The 19,073-nt window shown below is 39.4% G+C and overlaps 1 protein-coding gene across 5 annotated transcripts in view; it reads left to right on the top strand.

Moving 5' to 3' along the window:
• The window catches only part of SEMA4D (semaphorin 4D), a 95,060-nt gene that overhangs the window by 57,053 nt on the left and 18,934 nt on the right, over nucleotides 1–19,073 (top strand). For all 5 annotated transcript variants that reach the window (XM_038170147.2, XM_038170148.2, XM_038170144.2 and 2 more), the window contains 11 exons: nucleotides 3,006–3,397; nucleotides 5,737–5,882; nucleotides 7,147–7,209; nucleotides 8,614–8,712; nucleotides 9,967–10,060; nucleotides 10,987–11,100; nucleotides 12,437–12,588; nucleotides 14,084–14,259; nucleotides 14,367–14,523; nucleotides 15,283–15,505; nucleotides 15,938–16,053. In XM_038170147.2, coding sequence (XP_038026075.1) covers nucleotides 3,304–3,397; nucleotides 5,737–5,882; nucleotides 7,147–7,209; nucleotides 8,614–8,712; nucleotides 9,967–10,060; nucleotides 10,987–11,100; nucleotides 12,437–12,588; nucleotides 14,084–14,259; nucleotides 14,367–14,523; nucleotides 15,283–15,505; nucleotides 15,938–16,053 — 1,434 coding nt within the window. In that variant the 5' untranslated portion in view covers nucleotides 3,006–3,303. The remainder of the gene's footprint in view (nucleotides 1–3,005; nucleotides 3,398–5,736; nucleotides 5,883–7,146; nucleotides 7,210–8,613; nucleotides 8,713–9,966; nucleotides 10,061–10,986; nucleotides 11,101–12,436; nucleotides 12,589–14,083; nucleotides 14,260–14,366; nucleotides 14,524–15,282; nucleotides 15,506–15,937; nucleotides 16,054–19,073) is intronic.

Below are 19,073 nucleotides of genomic sequence, written 5' to 3'. Positions count from 1 at the left end.
AGCGTTCACAGCTCGCAATTTCCAGCTGTGCCCTGCCAAACTGACAGGAGCTCTGTTAATTGTTTCTTCTTCTGTAGTTGCCCTGTTTTCAGACACCATAAATACGAGCATTATGGAAAACTCATGCAAGTGCTGTACACAGTAGTTTGCTCCAGTTCATCATAATACATTGATTTAAAAACACAAGCAGAAGAATGCCTAAATGAAAATTACTTGTTTAAATTTACCTTAGAAAATGTTCAGCAATTTTACAGAAAACCAAAGAGTAGACCTGTGGCCACTTTAATTAGAGTTTAATTGTGTAACTAAGCATTGCAGGCTTCTTCCTGAATTACTTCTTAAATGTTCTTGTTTTCAAGCAAATTACAGCTCATTTTTAGGAGTCAAACCTAAAGCATTAGGAGACCTAACTTCTCAAAAATGCAAAGCACTCAACTCTAATCAAAGCCAGTGAACACTGATGGAGCTGAGCTAATTTGGAAATTAGGCCATTGTCTGGGTTTTGTGCTCCTTCTACCCGTTGTGTTATATCAAAACAGGTTCATATTAGATTATGGATGACTTCCCAGTGGATGTGAGTGAAGGAGTTATTCCAGATAATTTTCAGCACAGGGAAGGGGGGAGGGAGAGTAATTAAATTGAAGGCTAAATTTAAGGACAAGCTCCTGAGTGCATTTTCATCGCTATTTAAACTAAAGGGAGTGAGAACATCTTGCACTGTTGGGCATGCAGCATGCACTGTGGTGTCCCACCCCCCTTTCCTAATACGCAAAACTTTACCTTAATTCAGCAAATAATTTTCTGTAAGTCAAATATATTAATGTGAAAAAAATATTAACGTGAAAAAGGCTCTGTCCTGCAAACCTACACAGCAAGCCCATCTGTGAAAGGACAGACTTCTGCTTTGTGTAGCCAGAGGAGTTCCCTGGCCACACAGCAACGTAAGCACTTGCCGGTCATTTTGTCACCTTCAGAAGGTAATAACAAGTAGTAGTAGCAAGATTTTGTTGTCATTTTTCATTTTCTGAGACAGGCGAGCTAAGCTAGGAGTGTAATCACGGCTATGGGAAGGTTTGTTCAGGTTTGTGCATCACGATGGTCTGCTAAACCAGCAAAGTCCAGAAATTTTATAGGACTGGAAAATTCTTCTCTGGAGACAGTGTGTGATTGCTTATTGTTGGGACTGGTGCTGAATAGTCCTGTTCCGGCAGTTTTTGTCTTTTTTTTTGTCTTTTTTTTTTTTTTTTTTAAATAAAGAGTTTAGGGGAAATGATACTGCTTTGAGTCTCTTTTACTAACAAAAGATGGCCTGAAAAGAATTAATAGTGTAGAAATAATGGCCCAGGGTTCATCGTCAAAGTGCTGTTTTCCCCCTGACATTTCCATTAAAATAGATTGCTGAACTGCCTTGAACTCCACCGCTGAACTGCTGCTGGCTCTGTGAGTACCTGCCTGTGGAGCTATTTGCATCAGAACGTGTGAGATGCTTCGGCAGCTCTGAGGCAAGGGGGCTGTTCAACAGGTTGGGTAGCAAAGCGGGGCTGCTCAGCTTGGGACAATAAACAGGAAAGGTACAAGACAGACAAACAAATAAATAATGTAAACAAAGTTTTTTTTTTTAAAAAAAAAAAGATTTCTGTGATCCGTAACAGTGATTGGATCAAAGTGCTTACCAAAACTAAACACTAATTATAAAATAGTAGTAGTAATAACTTAAATCCCAGGCTCAGTTTGACCAAATTGTGATTATTGTTTTTTTCTTAGTAGGCAAAAGATTGTTAGGAAGAAAAGTGTTTTTTTTTTTTTTTTTTTTTTAATCTTGTGTAATCATTGAGTAAACCAGATGTAAAAGCTTCTAATGCATGTGGATCGCCTGCTCAGTGCTAATGATTACTTCTGTGCTCCTAATGGATTGCTCTCCGCAGCTTCCAGAGGTCCTTGGCCTCTGCCTGTTTAAAGCCGGCACCTCTCCCTCCCGGAGAGGAGAGGAGAAGCTGCTGGCACCGCTCTTCTCCCCGGAGACCTTGCTGCAGCTCCTGCCTAGCTTTTAGCACTGGCCTCCTCACGTGCTGCCCTTTTCCCCTGAAACAGCACATCGGGCTTCGACACCGCCTGCTGCTGTTTGTCGTGGCACAAAATGCCTCTTTCCGCCCTCCCACCCCTTCTAAAGTGTGCAGCCCCACAGAGAGTCCCCCCAAATTACCTAAATGCAGTAACTTAGTGGCTGATGAATGTGTTCACTGCCCCTCACCAGTCCATGCTGATGTACTTGGATGAGTCTTGAGCTGGGAGTGAGCATAGGAAGTGGAGCACTGGCGGCTCATGGACAGATAGCACAGAAGGTAGCGAATGGTTTTGGTGATCTTTCTGGGCCTGAGAGCAACAGGCAGCTTGGTGACAGACTGACTTCCGTATGACAGTCTAGCACTTTGAGTATTTAAGCTTTTTTTTTCCTTTTTTTTTTTTTTTTTTAAGTACACTGTGCCTTACCTCTTTGTTAGGTGAATTTCTTTGTACCCCCTTGCACTTTGAGTGCACAAGAAGACTTTGCTAAAAATGACACTTTTGTTAATAAGATCCCAAGAACAGGAGATGGGGCAGGTTTGTGTAAGTAGTATTTAACATTTAGCTGCACTTCTTATGTCTTTTGCTCTGTGAAACTAGTCTCAGTAATTTTGTTACCTTGGTTTGTGTAATTAGTGCAGAGGTGGGATTTTCTTCAACTCACTATTAAAAGAAAATGCATAGGTTAAAGTCAGGTTTTGGGCGTTAAACATAAATGACAGCTCAAGATACTTATACCACGTGTTCTAGATGGAGATGGCTACTTCCAGTTACTGCCTGTATGCTGTGTAATACATGGGAAGTTTTTAAGGAACCCTCACTTTCCAAACTGAGGCAGGCAGCTGTAGAAGTATTGCAAGACGAGTGTGTGCAATGCGCTATTTTTGGCAATGCTCAGTTCACTTTCTCTTCTACTTACTGTTCCCCTCCTCTCTCCACAGCATCATTTATTTCTTCAGTGAAACTGAAGAATGCGCTCAGTAGCGCTGATCAGCAGCCCTGCAGCCTGTGGAGAGTGTGGGCAGTCTCTGTATTCAGCATCCTGGAAAATGTGCATTTCCTTGAAGTGATCTGCTGAAAGCACATACTTAGAAGACTGTTCCAGCCTGCCTTGTTGCACTGCTCTCAAGCGCTGAAATGCCTGCTCTCTAATACTGCCTGGAATTTGGTTTTCTTCTGCTAAAGGAGCGCAACCTGCTGCAGCTATCCAAGGAGCCCAAAAGAGCAAGGACAGTGAAGATGGCTCTGTGCGCTTTTTATGCAGTTTGGGCTATCCTTGTGGAAGTGGCAGTAACATTTGGTCCGGTACCAAGAATCACTTGGGAACACAGAGGTAAGAAGAGAAATAGTGTAATAAGGGAAGATTGCAACAACATCAGGGTTTGTGTGTGTTCTTCCAGCCTGCCTGCAGAAAGTTTAGTCAGTTTCTGATGGCTTTGCTCATCCTATAGCGCTTAGGACCAGAATATCCAGCAGTGGCTTGGGCACTGACTTGACCTCTTGCATATCCTTCAAACAGTTCTGAAAATGTGTCTTCTTAAAGGAGGAATTTCAGATTGGGATTTCTCTGCTGAAGATTCTTACAGGAGAACCTTGCTCCAAGAGGAAAACAAAAACAAACAAAAAAAAAACAATAAACAGATGTATTTTGTTTTAATCAAGTTATCAAGAGACAGAACATAATAACAAAATGTACCTCTCCAGCTAATGCTCTTTTTTTTTTGGTCATTGATCTTTTAATACTTTTTTGGACTGAGGTGTGTTTTGATGCTGAATAGTCCTGAGCTCTAGGTTAATCCCTAGGTGAAGGAAAACATTTGGCCTTCTTCTGACAGTGTTATTTGATGCCTGGAGCTGAACCAACCCAGCATTTTCCACTGAACACTACTTACACTGTGCTTGGAGTTGCAGCAAATAGTTGTAACCTCCCAGTACAGTTAGCGGGATGTAGCATAAAGAGAGACAGTAGGGATCAGATATTCCTGTAGATTTTGGGTTTAATTATTCAACCTGGGTCTGAAGAGAGCTCTAGAGCACAGGCTATGGAATAGTGCTTCTGTTTGTGAATAATCTTTTTTTTTTTTTTCCCCTGCACCCCTATGTGTCATGGATGTTTTAGCTTTTAAAAGCTTTTGTCCTTGACTCCTGCTTTTACTGGTAGTTAAAAGTTAGCCACCCAAGTGTGCTGTAACCAAATAAACCTATGGATAGTATGAAGAAGCAACCATAAGTAAAGATACTAAATGCTGAGGAGTCAGGCTGTAGGAGAAAATAAATGGAGCTTAAGGATATAGTTACAGTGAGCTGATTTATGAGAAAGCTGTAGAGATGCTTTTCCTTTTTATTGGTGTAGCAATAAATGAGTTGCTGATATACTGTTTTTTCCAGAAAGTAGTCTAGACAAGGCTTGCAGTTCCTGCTTAGGCTCCTTGGTGCTCTTGTGGTGTATAAGAGTTCAAACTTGGCAAGTTGCTGTTTAGTGGTATTATGCATCACAGACCTGTATCCAAATTATTCAAAATATGTGATTTTTTTTGTTTGTTTGTTCCTGCTATTTCTCTGTCTCTGTCTGCTAAAGATTGTTGTATTTAAGAATAAGAAGTTTACTTTAAATAGGAAGGGGAATTTAGTTCAGTGGAGGAGTGAACAGGCAGGTAAGAGTTGTATGAACCAGTTCATCCTTTGGGGGAAAATTTTACTGCCAAGTGAAAGATTTTAAAATCGTATGCTTCAGAATCTAGTTTAAAACGATTATTTTTCCAGGTCTTGCAGCTGAAATGGTGCAATTTCTAATGTTACAGTTGAGAAAAATATGTTGTTTTCTGCCTATCTCTGAAAATCGAAGCTTTATCTCATGGTAGATTCTCTCACAAAGTACGGCCTCCCGACCTTTCAGTAGTTTTTCCGTGTTCTTTGTACACGCAGAATAAATATTCCTGTTTATTAATCATTTTGTGTCATCTTTCTCCAAGCCGTTCTGTTCCAGTTCTCATGCTTCCTCATTCCACTGCCTCTTTCCCCCATGTTTCCCCCTTTTCTTCTTCTTCCTTTTCATCATTGTTTTCCCACATCTCTTACTGTTGTGTGCAATTTATCTCCAGTCTCCACTTGAAAATCGGCTTGTTGACGCTGCATACATGGCTCCTTTCTAGCTTCTCTGTCTCATTTCTCCTGTGATAATATCTTGAAATGTCTTATTTTAAGGTGAGGGATTTTTTTTGTGAGATTTGTCTGGGGAGGGTGCAAGGGATGTGGTGAATTATTTAGTTTTCCACAGTAGGTGGGTATGTGGAAGGGAGAAGGTGAGGAAAGAGCCAACAGTGCATGTGTAAGATGAGAGGTTAGGAAAAAAAAAAAAGAATTAACAATTGGAAAAAAAATATGAAGGTAGACATGAGTTATGGGGATCACTGCAGGAGGAAATTTGTAGGCATTTGAAATTGAACCAGAAAGTAGGGACCATTGATTTTGATGTCAATGATGGGAGCTGCTGTTTCTGCTGAACCAAGCTTCTGAGGGGGTCTCTCATCTGTTATGTGTGTTGTCCAAACTAAGCTTTGTTGCTTTCCAGATACCCAAGGGCTGTTAGACAGCTTAGAAAAATGACCCATAAACTTGACCCTAACTGATCATGTTTCTTCATGTGGTGCTATTTTCCTTTCATTTCAACAGAGGTCCAGCTAATACATTTTCATGAATCAGAAGTGTCAAACTATTCAACCTTGCTGTTAAGTGAGGACAAAGATGTCCTGTATGTAGGAGCCAGAGAAATGATCTTTGCATTAAATGCGATTAATATTGCTGAAAAGCAGCATGAGGTGAGTATGCATTTTAATACACTATTCTCCACATATAAATCATATCCCAAATTTGACTTCACTTTCTGATACCAGCAGCACTGTGTTCTAGGTGTTATGTACTGAAAAGAGAAAATGCTGTCTGGGCTACCCCTGTTTTATTTCTGGAAGATGCTATTGAGCTGCTATTGGCACCAGATGAGAGGAAGAACAGAGAAAATGAAATACAAACAAGTTATTAGAGGTCTCCATAGGTATTTTTTCTTTGCAGACAGTGTGCTGGACTAGAGGGACTTTGCATATGAGCTGTCAAGGTGGCCCTTAGATATCTATTTTATTGGTGGGAGTGGGCTATATCTCCTCTTAATCTGAATCAGAAGAAAATTAATCTGAAACAGAAGCAAAGTTGGAGCTTGCTCAGGAGTGGCAAGCCGCAGACATGCCTCTGATGCGACGAAGGCCTTGTCCATTAAGTTTCAGCTTCTGTGTGGTGTCTCTAGCTGTGTCTGCAGGGTAAGCAGCAGTGCAAAGAGGTCTGGTCCAGCTCGCTCAGAATTAGCTCAGCTGCAGAAGTGCTCTGGGTGTGCTGACACTTGGTTCTCAGAGCAGGTTAACCCATGCAGAAGCCTGCTAACACAATTCTGTTGCTGCAGGTCCTTCCCAGGCTCCTGCTTCTCACACACCAGCAGTACAGGCTGAAGCTTAGAGACATGGCATGGAATCACACCCAGGATGTTCTGAACGATGCTCTATGATTTCTAATATGAACAAAATGTTCAGGGATAATGATAGGAAACTTCACGAGTATATAAAGCTCGCTTTCCACTATTATTCTGGCTGTGTGTAAATGTCAAAGTTGTACCTCTCCACACAGTATGAACTGGTCAAATAAGTTTTCTTTATTTTTTCAAATTGTTTCCTTTTCCAGTGTGAATTAAAGTGAGAAGTGCTTAAAGCAGATACTCTTGCACCTCGCTAAAGCATATGTTAATGGAGGTCTTTAAGTAATTTGAGGGGAAATATAATGATTAACCCCAAAGATACTAGCAGTGGTTCTGAACTCCCTGATGACACATGCATTTGGAAATGTCACCTCCTCAGAAAAGAATGGCTTTGAACTTTTGAAAGCCACTTGCAAAATGAAAGCTACTTGCAAAATGACTTAAATTTGCTGCAGACAGTAACCTTAGAATTGCTTGTTTTGTTTGTAATGCAAGGTCTGAAAATACTGCAATTGTGTTAAAGTGCTTTGAATGTACCTTCTTATTACCTGTTTTTCACTTAGTTGCAATGGAAGGTCACTGAAGATAAAAGGACTAAATGTGCAGTCAAGGGCAAATCAGAACAGGTATGTTCTTTTATTGGACTTTAAGAAAGATATTTTATGTTTAACTTCAAGAGGAATGATGTTCAAGAAGAAAGGCTCCAAACGTTTGCAATTAAATAATCACCTAAATTCTTTAATAAACTTGAGCTTTAGAAGCATACTTGAGCAGTATGCTTAGTCTTTTTGGTAACTCTTAGTTCATTATTTCTTGCTGTTGAATTTTATTTGAATGTTAAAAAATCTGAACACAATAATGTGTGCTTAGTTATTTTACGTTTTTCCATTAAATTGATAAACAAATGCTACTGTAACTGAGGTAATTGATAGCAACTGTTGTTTTATTACTACAATAACTCTACACCAACATTTGATTTTCTAAAATGACAGGTTATTTTATCTTCTTTGCTGTAGGGCATAGGGTTTATTTATTAGGCCAGCACTTAGCACCGGTGCATTTTTCACTAGCTGTATATCCTCCTTGTGATGCTGAATGCGTGTGCTCCTTGCTGGTCTGACTGCTCAGACAGCTCCCTGGCGCCTGAGCAGCCCGGTCTCCTCCCAGCTTGGCAGTGCAGGCAGCTCAGCCCAAGGGCTCCCTTAGTGTGTCTGGCATCCCTCTGGACTGTCGGCACACAGGCTGGCTTGCTCATATTGCCATTCCACAGAGGTAGTTTCTAGAGGGTGATTGACCGTAGGTGGGGATACCTTGCCCTCTGTGTTGTGCCACATGGTATAGCGATACAGTGAAGCAAGGGTTTTCTTGGCAAGATTCGTGGTCAGGCTTTTAGTACAGGTTTGAAAATGGAAGGCTGCGTGCGCTGCAGATACAGAAAGCAGTACTACTTTACACTTCAAGGGATTTGACATCAGCACCCCTACATCCACAATTTCTTTGGTGCTCCCCCGGTTATAAAACCCCAGGCGCATTCCGGGCTGACAGACATCCTGCATTCAGGGGCTCATTTGATATGGAGTAGGCTATCCTCTCCTTTGCTCAGCTATCTGCATTTCCTTGGACTGAGAACCATCAAGGCAATTTACCTGCCTAAGGTGAGGTGTGGTGGGCAGTTAAGGACCATTTCCTCTTTGGCTCTCCCTGATGGACTTGGAGTTTTTTGTGTTCTCCAGGTTCAGTGGGGGTTACTAGTGATGAGTAAGTGTGTGGTAGTCAGACACGTTACCGTAAGAGGTTTACTGAGGCAGCTGTGCACTACTGACTGTAGGAAAGCAGCTGCTGCAGGACTCGGGCTCCCAGAGGCTGTAAGGTGGCAGTGTCCCAGGGGTGACTCTCACCCAGCATTACTGGGGTGGTGTGGCATGAGTAGCGGTGACAGAAGAGTTGACAGTGCAATTTTAATTGTTTGTTTATGTTGTAACATGGAAGTTATTGTTTCAGACCCGTCCTTTTCTTGTCCTCTATTACAGACAGAGTGTCGTAATTACGTGCGTGTTCTGCAGCAGCTAAATGACACTTTTCTCTATGTGTGTGGAACTAACGCGTTTCAGCCAACGTGTGATTACCTGGTAAGAGCCTACAGGTTTTTTGATCCAGTAACAACTTTAACTTAAAACTAGTTCATATAAACAATGAGTTAATCTCTTTTCCCAAAGACACTTGTAATTTCAGTGCTAGTCATGGCACTGAAGCATTTACAATACTGTCTCACAGTGATGATAGAGTACAGAAATAAACCATACTGTTCCTTTTTCAAAACACTGAATTATTGATTCACCTTAGTTAACAGCAGATTTACTCTTTCATAGGTTTCATAATTCTCTGTGTATTGTACGTTAGTGTAAAAATAATTTCTGAAACTGAAATGATGTTCTTTGTGACTTCCATCCGTTGTTGAATCTCCCTGAAATTTCTCAGATTCCTGACTCTGCTTGTCTCATCTCTGCTTCTGGCAATGCCATAGCTTCATAATGCTGAGCACTTCAGAATAAAGTCTTGGCTCAGAATTAAAACTTCCTTTTCTTGTTGCTGACTCTGACATTGTTCTCTTTACTATGGCTCTAAATGATTCTGAAATTTAGAAGTCTTGTAGTTATATTAAAATTTCTTTTTTTTTTTTTTTTGTCTCCCCTGCCTGCAAGTCTGTCTGCCATCAGCTCTGGAGCACTGCCAGAAGTCACTGTCCTTAGCCTCGAATGTCTTCATTACACAGTATAAATAATCACTTCCCCAGTATTGTTGCTATAGTTCTGATTATCTTACTGATACTTATTCCCTTGATTTTTAAGGGTTTTACAAAGTAGCAGTCAAAGTACTCTCTTGCTTTTAGAAAATGTAGTTGGATTATAATTATATCCCATCTCACCATTTTATCATCATCTAAAAATTGCTCAGTCCACTTCAGAAAGTCATCTTGATTTCTAAAACTGTCCATTTTTGTGCAGGCTGATTCAATAGTTACAAATTTTGCCTTATATTGGTTAACTTTCCTGCTTTTCATATTGTCTGGCTTTTTGGGTTTTCTTTCTTGAGGTCTCTTTTTATGTTTGGATTTAACTTTTTGTCTATTCTTTTCTGCTACTGCCCTCACAAATTATAGGATCACATTTCCTCTCTGTTCGACTTCATACATTTTTTTCTGAAAACTCAAGTGCCTTCTATAACCTTAGAACCTTATATAATCTTAGAAAACAGGCATTCCAGGCTGAAAGTTACAGGTTTAGTCTATTAATGTATGTTTTTTGTTAACTTTGCATGATTTGGGTGGCTGAAATAAAAAGTAAAAACGGTTGTTTTATGGTTTTCAACTTCATTTTTTGCAGAATTTGATTTCGTTTGAGCTCGGAGGTAAGAATGAGGATGGTAAAGGCAGGTGTCCATTTGATCCTGCTCAAAGTTACACATCTGTTATGGTTGGTAAGTTTCTTCTTTGCATACCTCATTATTATGTATAAATACTTGGTCTTCACTATCATTTTCCAGTTCAATATTGAAATGGTAGATTGGGGTCTGTATTTCTAAATCTACTGTGTAACTAGATAGACATAAAAATACTCATGTAGTCAACCTTAGTGTGTGTCTTAAAAGGAGAGCACAGAACTTTGGCTTGTTTTGGAAGCAACTTTTAAAATACCAACTTTCAAAATACTAGCTTTAAGTGCTTCAGTCCAAGTAATCTAAACATATTTTGACTGTCTCTGTATTATAAATTACTGCAATTTCAGTAAATTTAACAAGTAGAACTTCTGTCTTTCTTGAAGACATATCCATAAAACAGAACAGGGAAATCAGACACTGGAGGGACATAACCACATGGTTAGATGCCACTGAATCTTGACTTAGTAAAGCCAAAGTGACTGTGTTGTGGTGTCGCAAGACCATACAAGAGAAACTTGTAATGACACAAAACAGGAAATGAAAAAGTAAAGCTCTTGCTCACTATGTTGCTGCCTGTGTTCTGAAGTTTAGTTTGAATATTGGCAGCGTGTAAAGAGAAAAAAAACAATTAGTTCAAAACTTACGTGGCATTTCTTATGTATCAAAACACAAGTTTACTTAAACTGCAGGTTTACATAGGAAGTGTTAAAGTACCGTGAAAACAGTGCTAACTTTTGCCAGTTGCTTGTGTTAGAGCAATTATAAACTAAGTGTAAAAGTGTTAGCTTTGAGAGTGGTCAGCAGTAATACAAACATCGAAGATATGTCTGGGGCAACCGAGAGGAAGTCCTTGTTTATCGTTTCTTGTGGGAAGTTTAAGCTAACATAGTCTCTTGAAGTATTTATATACCTTTTTTGGTATCCAGTATATAAGAAAGTTTAAAATATTTGTTTTTGTGTTAAAGATGAGGAGCTTTATTCTGGGACTTCCTACAATTTCTTGGGAAGTGAACCTATTATTTCACGGAATTCTCATCAGAGTCCTCTGAGAACAGAATATGCGATACCTTGGCTTAATGGTAAGTGGGTGTGAGAACAGGCTAGATCAAATCATTCTTCCTTCTTCAAAGTCACAATTTCAGACAAAGAAATTTAAGTTTCCTTTCAGAGGTGAGGAACAATTGTCCGGTATCTGAAAGAGGATAGCTTAGGTAATACTGGCATACACTGAGGTATAAGTGTATGCGCCTGTGTGTGCCTTCAATATATTTATTTATTTATTTTTTAGAAATTTCAGAACATTTATCAATACTGGCAATGAAGACAGCTTAGAGACACAGACTTTAACTTATTGTTACAGGACACAGACTTTAACTCATTGTTAACTTATTGTTCATATCCACTTGTTCATCTTTGCTATGATACAGGATACCTGTGATATAGAATGAAGGAGAATGTCCTTTGTCTTTAACATGTTTTCAAATCGATTTGAAGTCCGTGGTTCCCAATTATCTCAATTACTGAATTTCAAAACTTGCTGAGTTTTGGGAGCTCTCAGAGGTTTGTGGCTTTCGGCCGTAAGAAACCAAAATTATAAAATCGGCATATTCAAAAAAAAAAAAAAAAAGCACTATGTCCAAAAGGTGTAGGATATGGAATTTTGTAGCAAATTTTGTAGTTGTTATGTTTAGTATTTCAGCTAACAGCACAAATATTAAGGGTCTGGTATTCTGTGTATGTAGTTGAAAGACTGTTGTTTTTGCAAGGCAGATATGAATTAAATCTTGAGAAAAATGTCTTCTGATTTCACATGTGGAAGCTGGATAACAGCAGTATGATTATGCGTATTTGAAAGCCAACAGAGTTTGGGAGTATGCTTAGTGTTGTTTTTTTGTTATTGTTGAATTTCTGAGGCTGTTTGGCCTTCGTAAGGGACCAACTAACTGCCAGGTTTGCAGGTGCTGATAGCTGGCCAACCTTGGCAAGTTATTACTTGCACATTTTAGCTGATCTTCTCTTTAAATATAAATGAACCATAGAAAAATACACCATATCATTTCTCTCATGTTTGTGTTTCCCTTAAGGAGCACCTTGGCTTTTGTTCAGAGAGGCAGGCAAGGGAAAGGCAGCTACTCAAGCCTGTCAGAAAACCAGTCCTGAGTGTGGGTGAAAAACGTGAAGTAACAAGATACAAGACCTTAGAGATCTGTCATCTCTCTTAGTCTGTTGTATTTTCACATAGCTTTTTTTTTTTTCCTGTATTTCTATTTTTTTTTTTTTTTTTTGAAGAAATGTCCGTCAGTTAATGAGCAGTCAAATACAGTGCGAGGCCTGGGAGGACTCCTAGAGCATCTTAGAGGGAATCAAGTTATAAGAGTTGTATGTAATATAAAATTCTTCTCTTTGTATCTTTAGAGCCCAATTTTGTTTTTGCTGATGTGGTAAGAGCAGATCAAAACAGCACAGATGGAGAGGACGACAAGATATACTTCTTTTTCACCGAGGTCTCCGTGGAGTATGAGTTTGTTGGAAAACTGATGATTCCAAGAATAGCTAGAGTGTGCAAGGTGGGACAGTTCAATTTCCTTTTACTACTTTAAATGGATTTTGCTTATTAATATAAAAAATACTTTATATTAAATATTGGTATAAATATTAATACAAAATATTTATATTATATTTATATCTATATCAATATAACATATTAATATGAAAATATTTATTAGAAAATAAATGGAAGTGGTTAAATCTCATTGGTTTATCTCATTGAATCAGCAATTTTAATCAGTTTTTCAGAACTGAAAAAGTCTAATTGTTGCTTTGGAAACAAATAGTTGATTTAACTTAATGGTGAAATTTCAGTACATCTGAGTGTTCTACCCACCTCTGGGGGCTAGGGGGGAAGAACAAGACAGACAGAAGATGTCTATTCTTGTTGTGTGGTTTGCTTTGTTCTTGTTGTTGTTTGTTTTAAGTTTAAGTACAGTCCTCTGGGAAAAACTGACATATTTGCTGAGCAGGTTATTGCTGAGGTTATTGCTGAGCAGCTAGGACATTTGAGAATTGTAGTTCTTGACTAGTAGCTGCATACAAGCAAGACTGTTCTACCGTAGATACAGCTAGTTGTAGCAGATGGGACTTCCACGAAGCTGGCAGAACTGCCAGAACCTCAAACAAAACAGTCACCATCCATCTGATTCTGTCACACTTAGTATGTTTAAGCCTCAGTATTAGACTGAGTCAAGTATATAGTGTTGGTTAAAAATCTTGCTGATGGAAGACATTTTTTTTTCCAGTAGAAAATGTTGATTTAACAAAAAAACCTTTTCAATGGAATGTATCAATTTCCTCAGTATTTTTTTTCCAACAGGAAATTTATCTAGCCGTTTCATTTTGATGAGGTTGAAATGCTTTATTTTGACTTTACTGTTTTATATTTAAACACGGAAGTCAAAACATCAATAACAAGTTAGTGCCCTTGAGATTTCCTTTAAACAAGCAGTTGGAGGCAGGTTTACATGGGAGTTATTATTGTGGCCCTCTGCCCACTGACAGCTTGTGAATGCTTTAGAACAGGAGTATCGTAGAATGAGAGCTTTATTGCTGCTGTTTGATAGGAATAGGAATCAATGCACATTGCAGATCTATAGGCATTTATACTTACATTTTACTTAAATATACCTAAATTTTAATTGTTCTAATGAACATGTGTGTTTTATGAAGGTATGTTGCTCATCTCTGTTCTTCAAATGCTGCTGAAATACAGTGTTGTAGAAGGCCCATATCTCATCTTAGTCACAGGTGTTGACAGAAACCATTCAGTGTTATTTCTGTTGGCTTAAATTAAAAAAAAAAAAAAAACCACAAAACTGACTTCCTTACTGTTCTGTATATAAATATGTTAACAGTTATTGATGAAATCTTAGAAAAAATACAAGGGTTCAATAGCATTTTAGATATAGTTCTTACGTACTTGTAGCTAGTACAAAAATGATGCCTAATCTTCCTCACAAACACCTTTACACTTCCTTTTTTTTTTCCCCTTCTTTTTAATGCCAAAAGAGAGACCAAGGAGGATTAAGGACTTTACAGAAGAAATGGACTTCCTTTCTCAAGGCCAGATTGATTTGTACCATCCCTGATAAGAATTTAATTTTCAATATTATCAATGATGTCTTTATTCTCAAATCCCCAACCTTGAAGGAACCAGTGATATATGGAGTTTTTACCCCACAACTGTAAGTGTGTTACCGTCTTTCCCTGGACGAATACTTTTGATTTTGACTGGTTACTAAAGCAAGTAATAATTACTCATGACTTTTTCTCTTTCTTCCTGTACTTGTAGGAATAATGTGGGGCTGTCAGCAGTGTGTGCATACAATATGTCTACTGTAGAAGAAGTCTTCTCAAAAGGAAAGTATATGCAGAGTGCTACAGTTGAACAGTCTCATACCAAGTGGGTACGGTACAATGGAGAAATTCCTAATCCTCGACCTGGTGCAGTAAGTTTCTGTATCTTGGATTTAATGACTTATGTTTTTTAATATGCAAGAGTAAAGAAACAAAACAAACAAAAAAACCTACTAAAGCATAGTATTAGATTGCCCTGATATGGATGTTTCCTGTCGTAAAGATTTTGTAGAAAAAAATGCTTCATGTGATTTATTCCAAATGTTGTTTCTGGGGATCAAAGTGTTTTTTTTTATTTATACTTGAGTTAATTGCTGTTTTCATATTTTCATTATTTTGTTACTCATTTTCTAGAGGTGAAATAGATATTAGTATACATTAGGGAGCATCAAAGACTTTTTAGTTCAGGTGAACAGAAGTATAAAACAATTGTTGCATTGTCTTTCTAGGTTCAACAGGTTTATCGAATACAGTAAGTTGCTTTACAAAATAAAATGCTAGTAGTGCTGGGTCTCTTGCATGCTTTCCTTATTTTCTCGTGTTTCCTGCAGTTGTCCTGTTGCTACTCATAGATAAGAGGACAGTTAGAGGTAGTTAAGAAGCATGGGAATCTAGAAAGAATGTTTTCCAAAAATATATTTTGGGTCTAAACAAAAACATAGCATGAAGCATTTGCTCAGAGATCAGCATATTGCAGAAGCCAGGGTGCTGCAGGACCTGAGTAATTTCTGTGGTAGAATGAATATAATGTAAAGGTGCCCTTACTGGCCAAAATAATGTGCAGAAGAAAATACGTGTGCCTGCTGTTATGATATAATTTGGTGTTTCTCTTTTTTAATTTTAAATACTAGTGCATAAACAATGAAGCCAGAGCATCGAACTACATGAGTTCTCTGAATCTACCAGACAAAACATTGCAGTTTGTTAAAGATCATCCTCTAATGGATGATTCTGTGACTCCAATGGGAGACAGGCCCCGACTAGTAAAACGAGATGTGAAGTACACCCAGATTGTAGTGGACAGAGTCAGAGCACTCAATGGTACCATATATGATGTTATGTTCATCAGTACAGGTGAGTTCTGCAAAACACTCTTTTTAATGATGGTTCTCTAGGCTGAGATATGCTCTAACAAACTCAAAAGATTTCCATGTTTACAGCGCTTTTATATCAGGTGGTATTTTCACTAAAAAGTGGGGAGCCACTGCGAGTTAGTGGAGAACCTTGCATGCTTTGAAGAGCTATTGCAGGAGAAGAACTGCAAAAGTGCAATGTGTGCAACAAAAACCATGCATGACATAATCCCTAAGAGGTCATTCTGTGCCCCCAGAATGTTTTTTCTTGCTCCGAACTTCTTACATGTAATGGTTGCCTTTGACACAGAATGGTGTGAAGTCTTCAGCTGCACTGCAAGCAGATAATTGATACAAATTATAGTAAGTGTGCAGTTCTCCATGTTTTTCTGTTTTAAGAATCTTACTTAAATACACTGCTCTCTTGTTTCAGATCAAGGAGCCCTGCACAAAGCTATCAGCTATGAAAATGGAATGCATATTATTGAAGAAACACAGCTTTTCCCAAACTTTGAGCCAGTCCAAACACTCTTGCTTTCATCCAAAAAAGTAGGTGCTACAAGCATCACAGCATTCATCTTTTTTTTTTTTCCTCTTCCACAAAATTTACTAAGTAACCTTGTAACTTGTAACCTTGTCCTGATGAAAGACCATGACTATGCAAACTGCTGAAGGCTGCACCTGTATTCTCTGCAGCGGTATCAATCTATTTATTACCCAATACATTCCATTGCACTGGATAGGTAGCATGCTTCTGAAAGTGTGCAGATATGGGGAAGGTGTGTGTGTGGTGGTGGTGGTGGCGATGAGAGAATGGCACAGGTGTGCAAGTCTTCAGTCTGATTGCCTGTACAGGAGCTGAAAACTGTAAGCTGTTTATTGAAGGGACCAGTTTTTAGCTTAGAAGTAATGTAAAAATCCTGACCCCTTCTGGCCAGTAGAAATCCGTGAGGAAAAATCCTCAGAGAAGTAATAGAAGAGTTGTGGTATATTTTTCCTGAGGGAGTAAGCCTAACAGAAGAACAGTCTTATCTAGCAGAGAGACTCAAATTTTGTATTTGATTTCTGCTGTCCCAAACTTTGCAGGCTGGTTCTGTGTGGTAGATTTATTGTGAGAGTAGACACTTCGGTGCTGCATTCCAGTACTCCACTGCTGGTGAGGTCCTGCCCGCCAGACAAGGGAGGGCTTCAGCTGCAGCTGGAAGACACAAGCTTTGCTGCAGGCTCCAAACCCAGTGGTCGTTCAGCATTATTAAACAATTGCTGGGTTTAATCCCAGAATGATTTTTCAACAATGGGAGGATAATCACATTGTGTATCTTGTACACTAGCCCTTCTAGTCCTAGTTACTCAGACTTGCAGATCCATAAATGCCTACAAAAGTATTACCCCTAAACAGTGGCTTTTACCATCAGACCCTTCAACTGTTGGAATTTCTGGACTCCTTAAGGAAAGAATGGCTCTGTTTAAAAGTATGTAGTAATCTTACTGATGTTTGGTAAGTACCCAGTAATCAATGAATTCTCAGATATTAGGGATTTAGGAATACTGCCAAGATATCTTAAGAGCAGCTTTTACTTTTGTGTCCTATTAAAACAAACAAACAACAACAACAAAAAAACACACTCTGCCAACGTGATCTATTCTCTGGAGATGAACTGTATGCCAAAATTCTTCCAAGCTCATCTTGCATGCTTAATAGTCCTTTCACGCTTGTAACAGAAAAAAGTGTTGAGAAGATAGAATATACTTTTGACAGACAGATCAAAGTCAACGTGGTTAAAAACTTCCATCTTCATATATTTCAGTAGTATCTCTGTTTTTGTATTTGTATATATGATGCATCATACGGGCCAGATCACAGAACCACAGCATGGCTGAGGTCAGAAGGGACCTCTGGAGGTCATCTGGTCCAACCCCCCAGCTCAAGCAGGGTCACCTACAGCAGGCTGGTCCAGACAATGTCCAGATGGCTTTTGAAAATCTCAGCTATAGGGTTGGAATTAAAAATGCACACTTACTGTACTTCTGATAGGACCACAAGTTAATATCCATTCTTGTAATTGTGGGTACATTATGCAGTCATTCATGTACTGGCTTACTTGTGGTTCCTCCATTCCTGGGAAATGGTAGTGAAGGGATAAGCATTACAACCTGATGTAGAAATGGTGGCACTGAGTTTATGCATCCTGAACCCAGCTGCCAAGTTCTCAGTTACTCAAGAATATTCCTGAAACACAGCATAGGGACTTCATAGGGAATGCACTGTCTTTTCACACCAAAAGTTCTCTCAGACTTAAGAATTAAAACTAAAACACAGCTTCCTTCATGGTATTGTGGTGCAGAATCTCTTTATCTTCAGGAAGTAAAAACCTCTATGTGGCTGGAACAACTTCTGACACCAAAAGCTGAAGCAGTGCTGTCCAGCACACTCCCATGAAGGCAGCAGTCCTTGCCAGTGATGGACTGGAGTTTGGGCTTGGGTGGTGCTGGAGTCATGAAGTTTTGTAACTGTGGTACCAGCCAAGTGGGGGTTACTTCTGCTCCCTGTCCTGGAAGCTTGAGCTTTTGCCTCCTTGGTCAGCCAGTAAGGAATTGCAGTTAGATACAACTGAAGTCCTTCATACGGCTGGTATTGTGATGTGTAGTGGCATCCTGTAGTAATTGATATCCACAAGCAGGCAAGAGTTGTTACCCATGATGATGGGCTTCAGACCACCCTGGAGTAGGAATCCTTTCTCACACCGTACTGTAGTACTCTCCAGGCCCTTCTCTTACACCTTCACCTTGCCTGGAGGGCTGCAGTCGGTCACAGGAGCCTACGGCAGGTCCCCGTAACTCCTGTTTGGCTGGAAGGTGTGTCTGGGTTTTACAAGTGGTCTGCGCAGTTCCCCACCTGTTTCCTGAACCCCCAGACTGCCAAGGCACTGCAGCCCGTGCTCAGCGTTGCCCTGCTGGCTTGGATGTTGGCTACCAGAGCTCTAGGGAGACAAACAGACTGCAGTGCAGCAGGGCAAGCTTTCTGTCCGGGTGGGAAGCTTTTCCTAGAAAGCCGTGTGTCTCCCAGTGCTGCAGACTTATTTCTGGGAACGTTTGAGCACAGACTAACACTAACCTAAGTTAATTTTTAGGATGAAAGACTGCATTTGATTGTATGTCTTTGAAGTTCTGTTCTCTTTCAAGGTCTCTCTTCCAGCAGGGCCGGTATACTCTTTTTTTCTTTTGTCCTGTTTTGTCTTTTGTCTTCTAGGATCAAGTTTTTCCTTGAAAGTCATCTGAACACTTCATATGCTTCATATATATGAGGGACCTAAACTGATTTATGCTTGATCTTGTTGCCATCCTCTAGAGACTGCTGCTACACACACTGCATCATTCTTTAGTTTGTTCTTAAAACAGACTTTCTCATGCTCATTGCATTAAAGAGACTACCCTGTTCTGAGTCCTCATGGGAATACCTCTTCACATAATTTAGTGAGGTGACAGTGAGCTCCCAAACCTCAGTTCAGCTCTAAGATGCCCTGTTAGCTGTGTTTTTTACCTCTTGAGGCTGTTCTTGATGTCAAGAA

The sequence above is a fragment of the Anas platyrhynchos genome, chromosome Z (genome assembly GCF_047663525.1).
Source record: "Anas platyrhynchos isolate ZD024472 breed Pekin duck chromosome Z, IASCAAS_PekinDuck_T2T, whole genome shotgun sequence".
Classification (NCBI taxonomy): Eukaryota; Metazoa; Chordata; class Aves; order Anseriformes; family Anatidae; genus Anas; species Anas platyrhynchos.
This window is presented reverse-complemented; position numbering and strand designations above follow the sequence as displayed.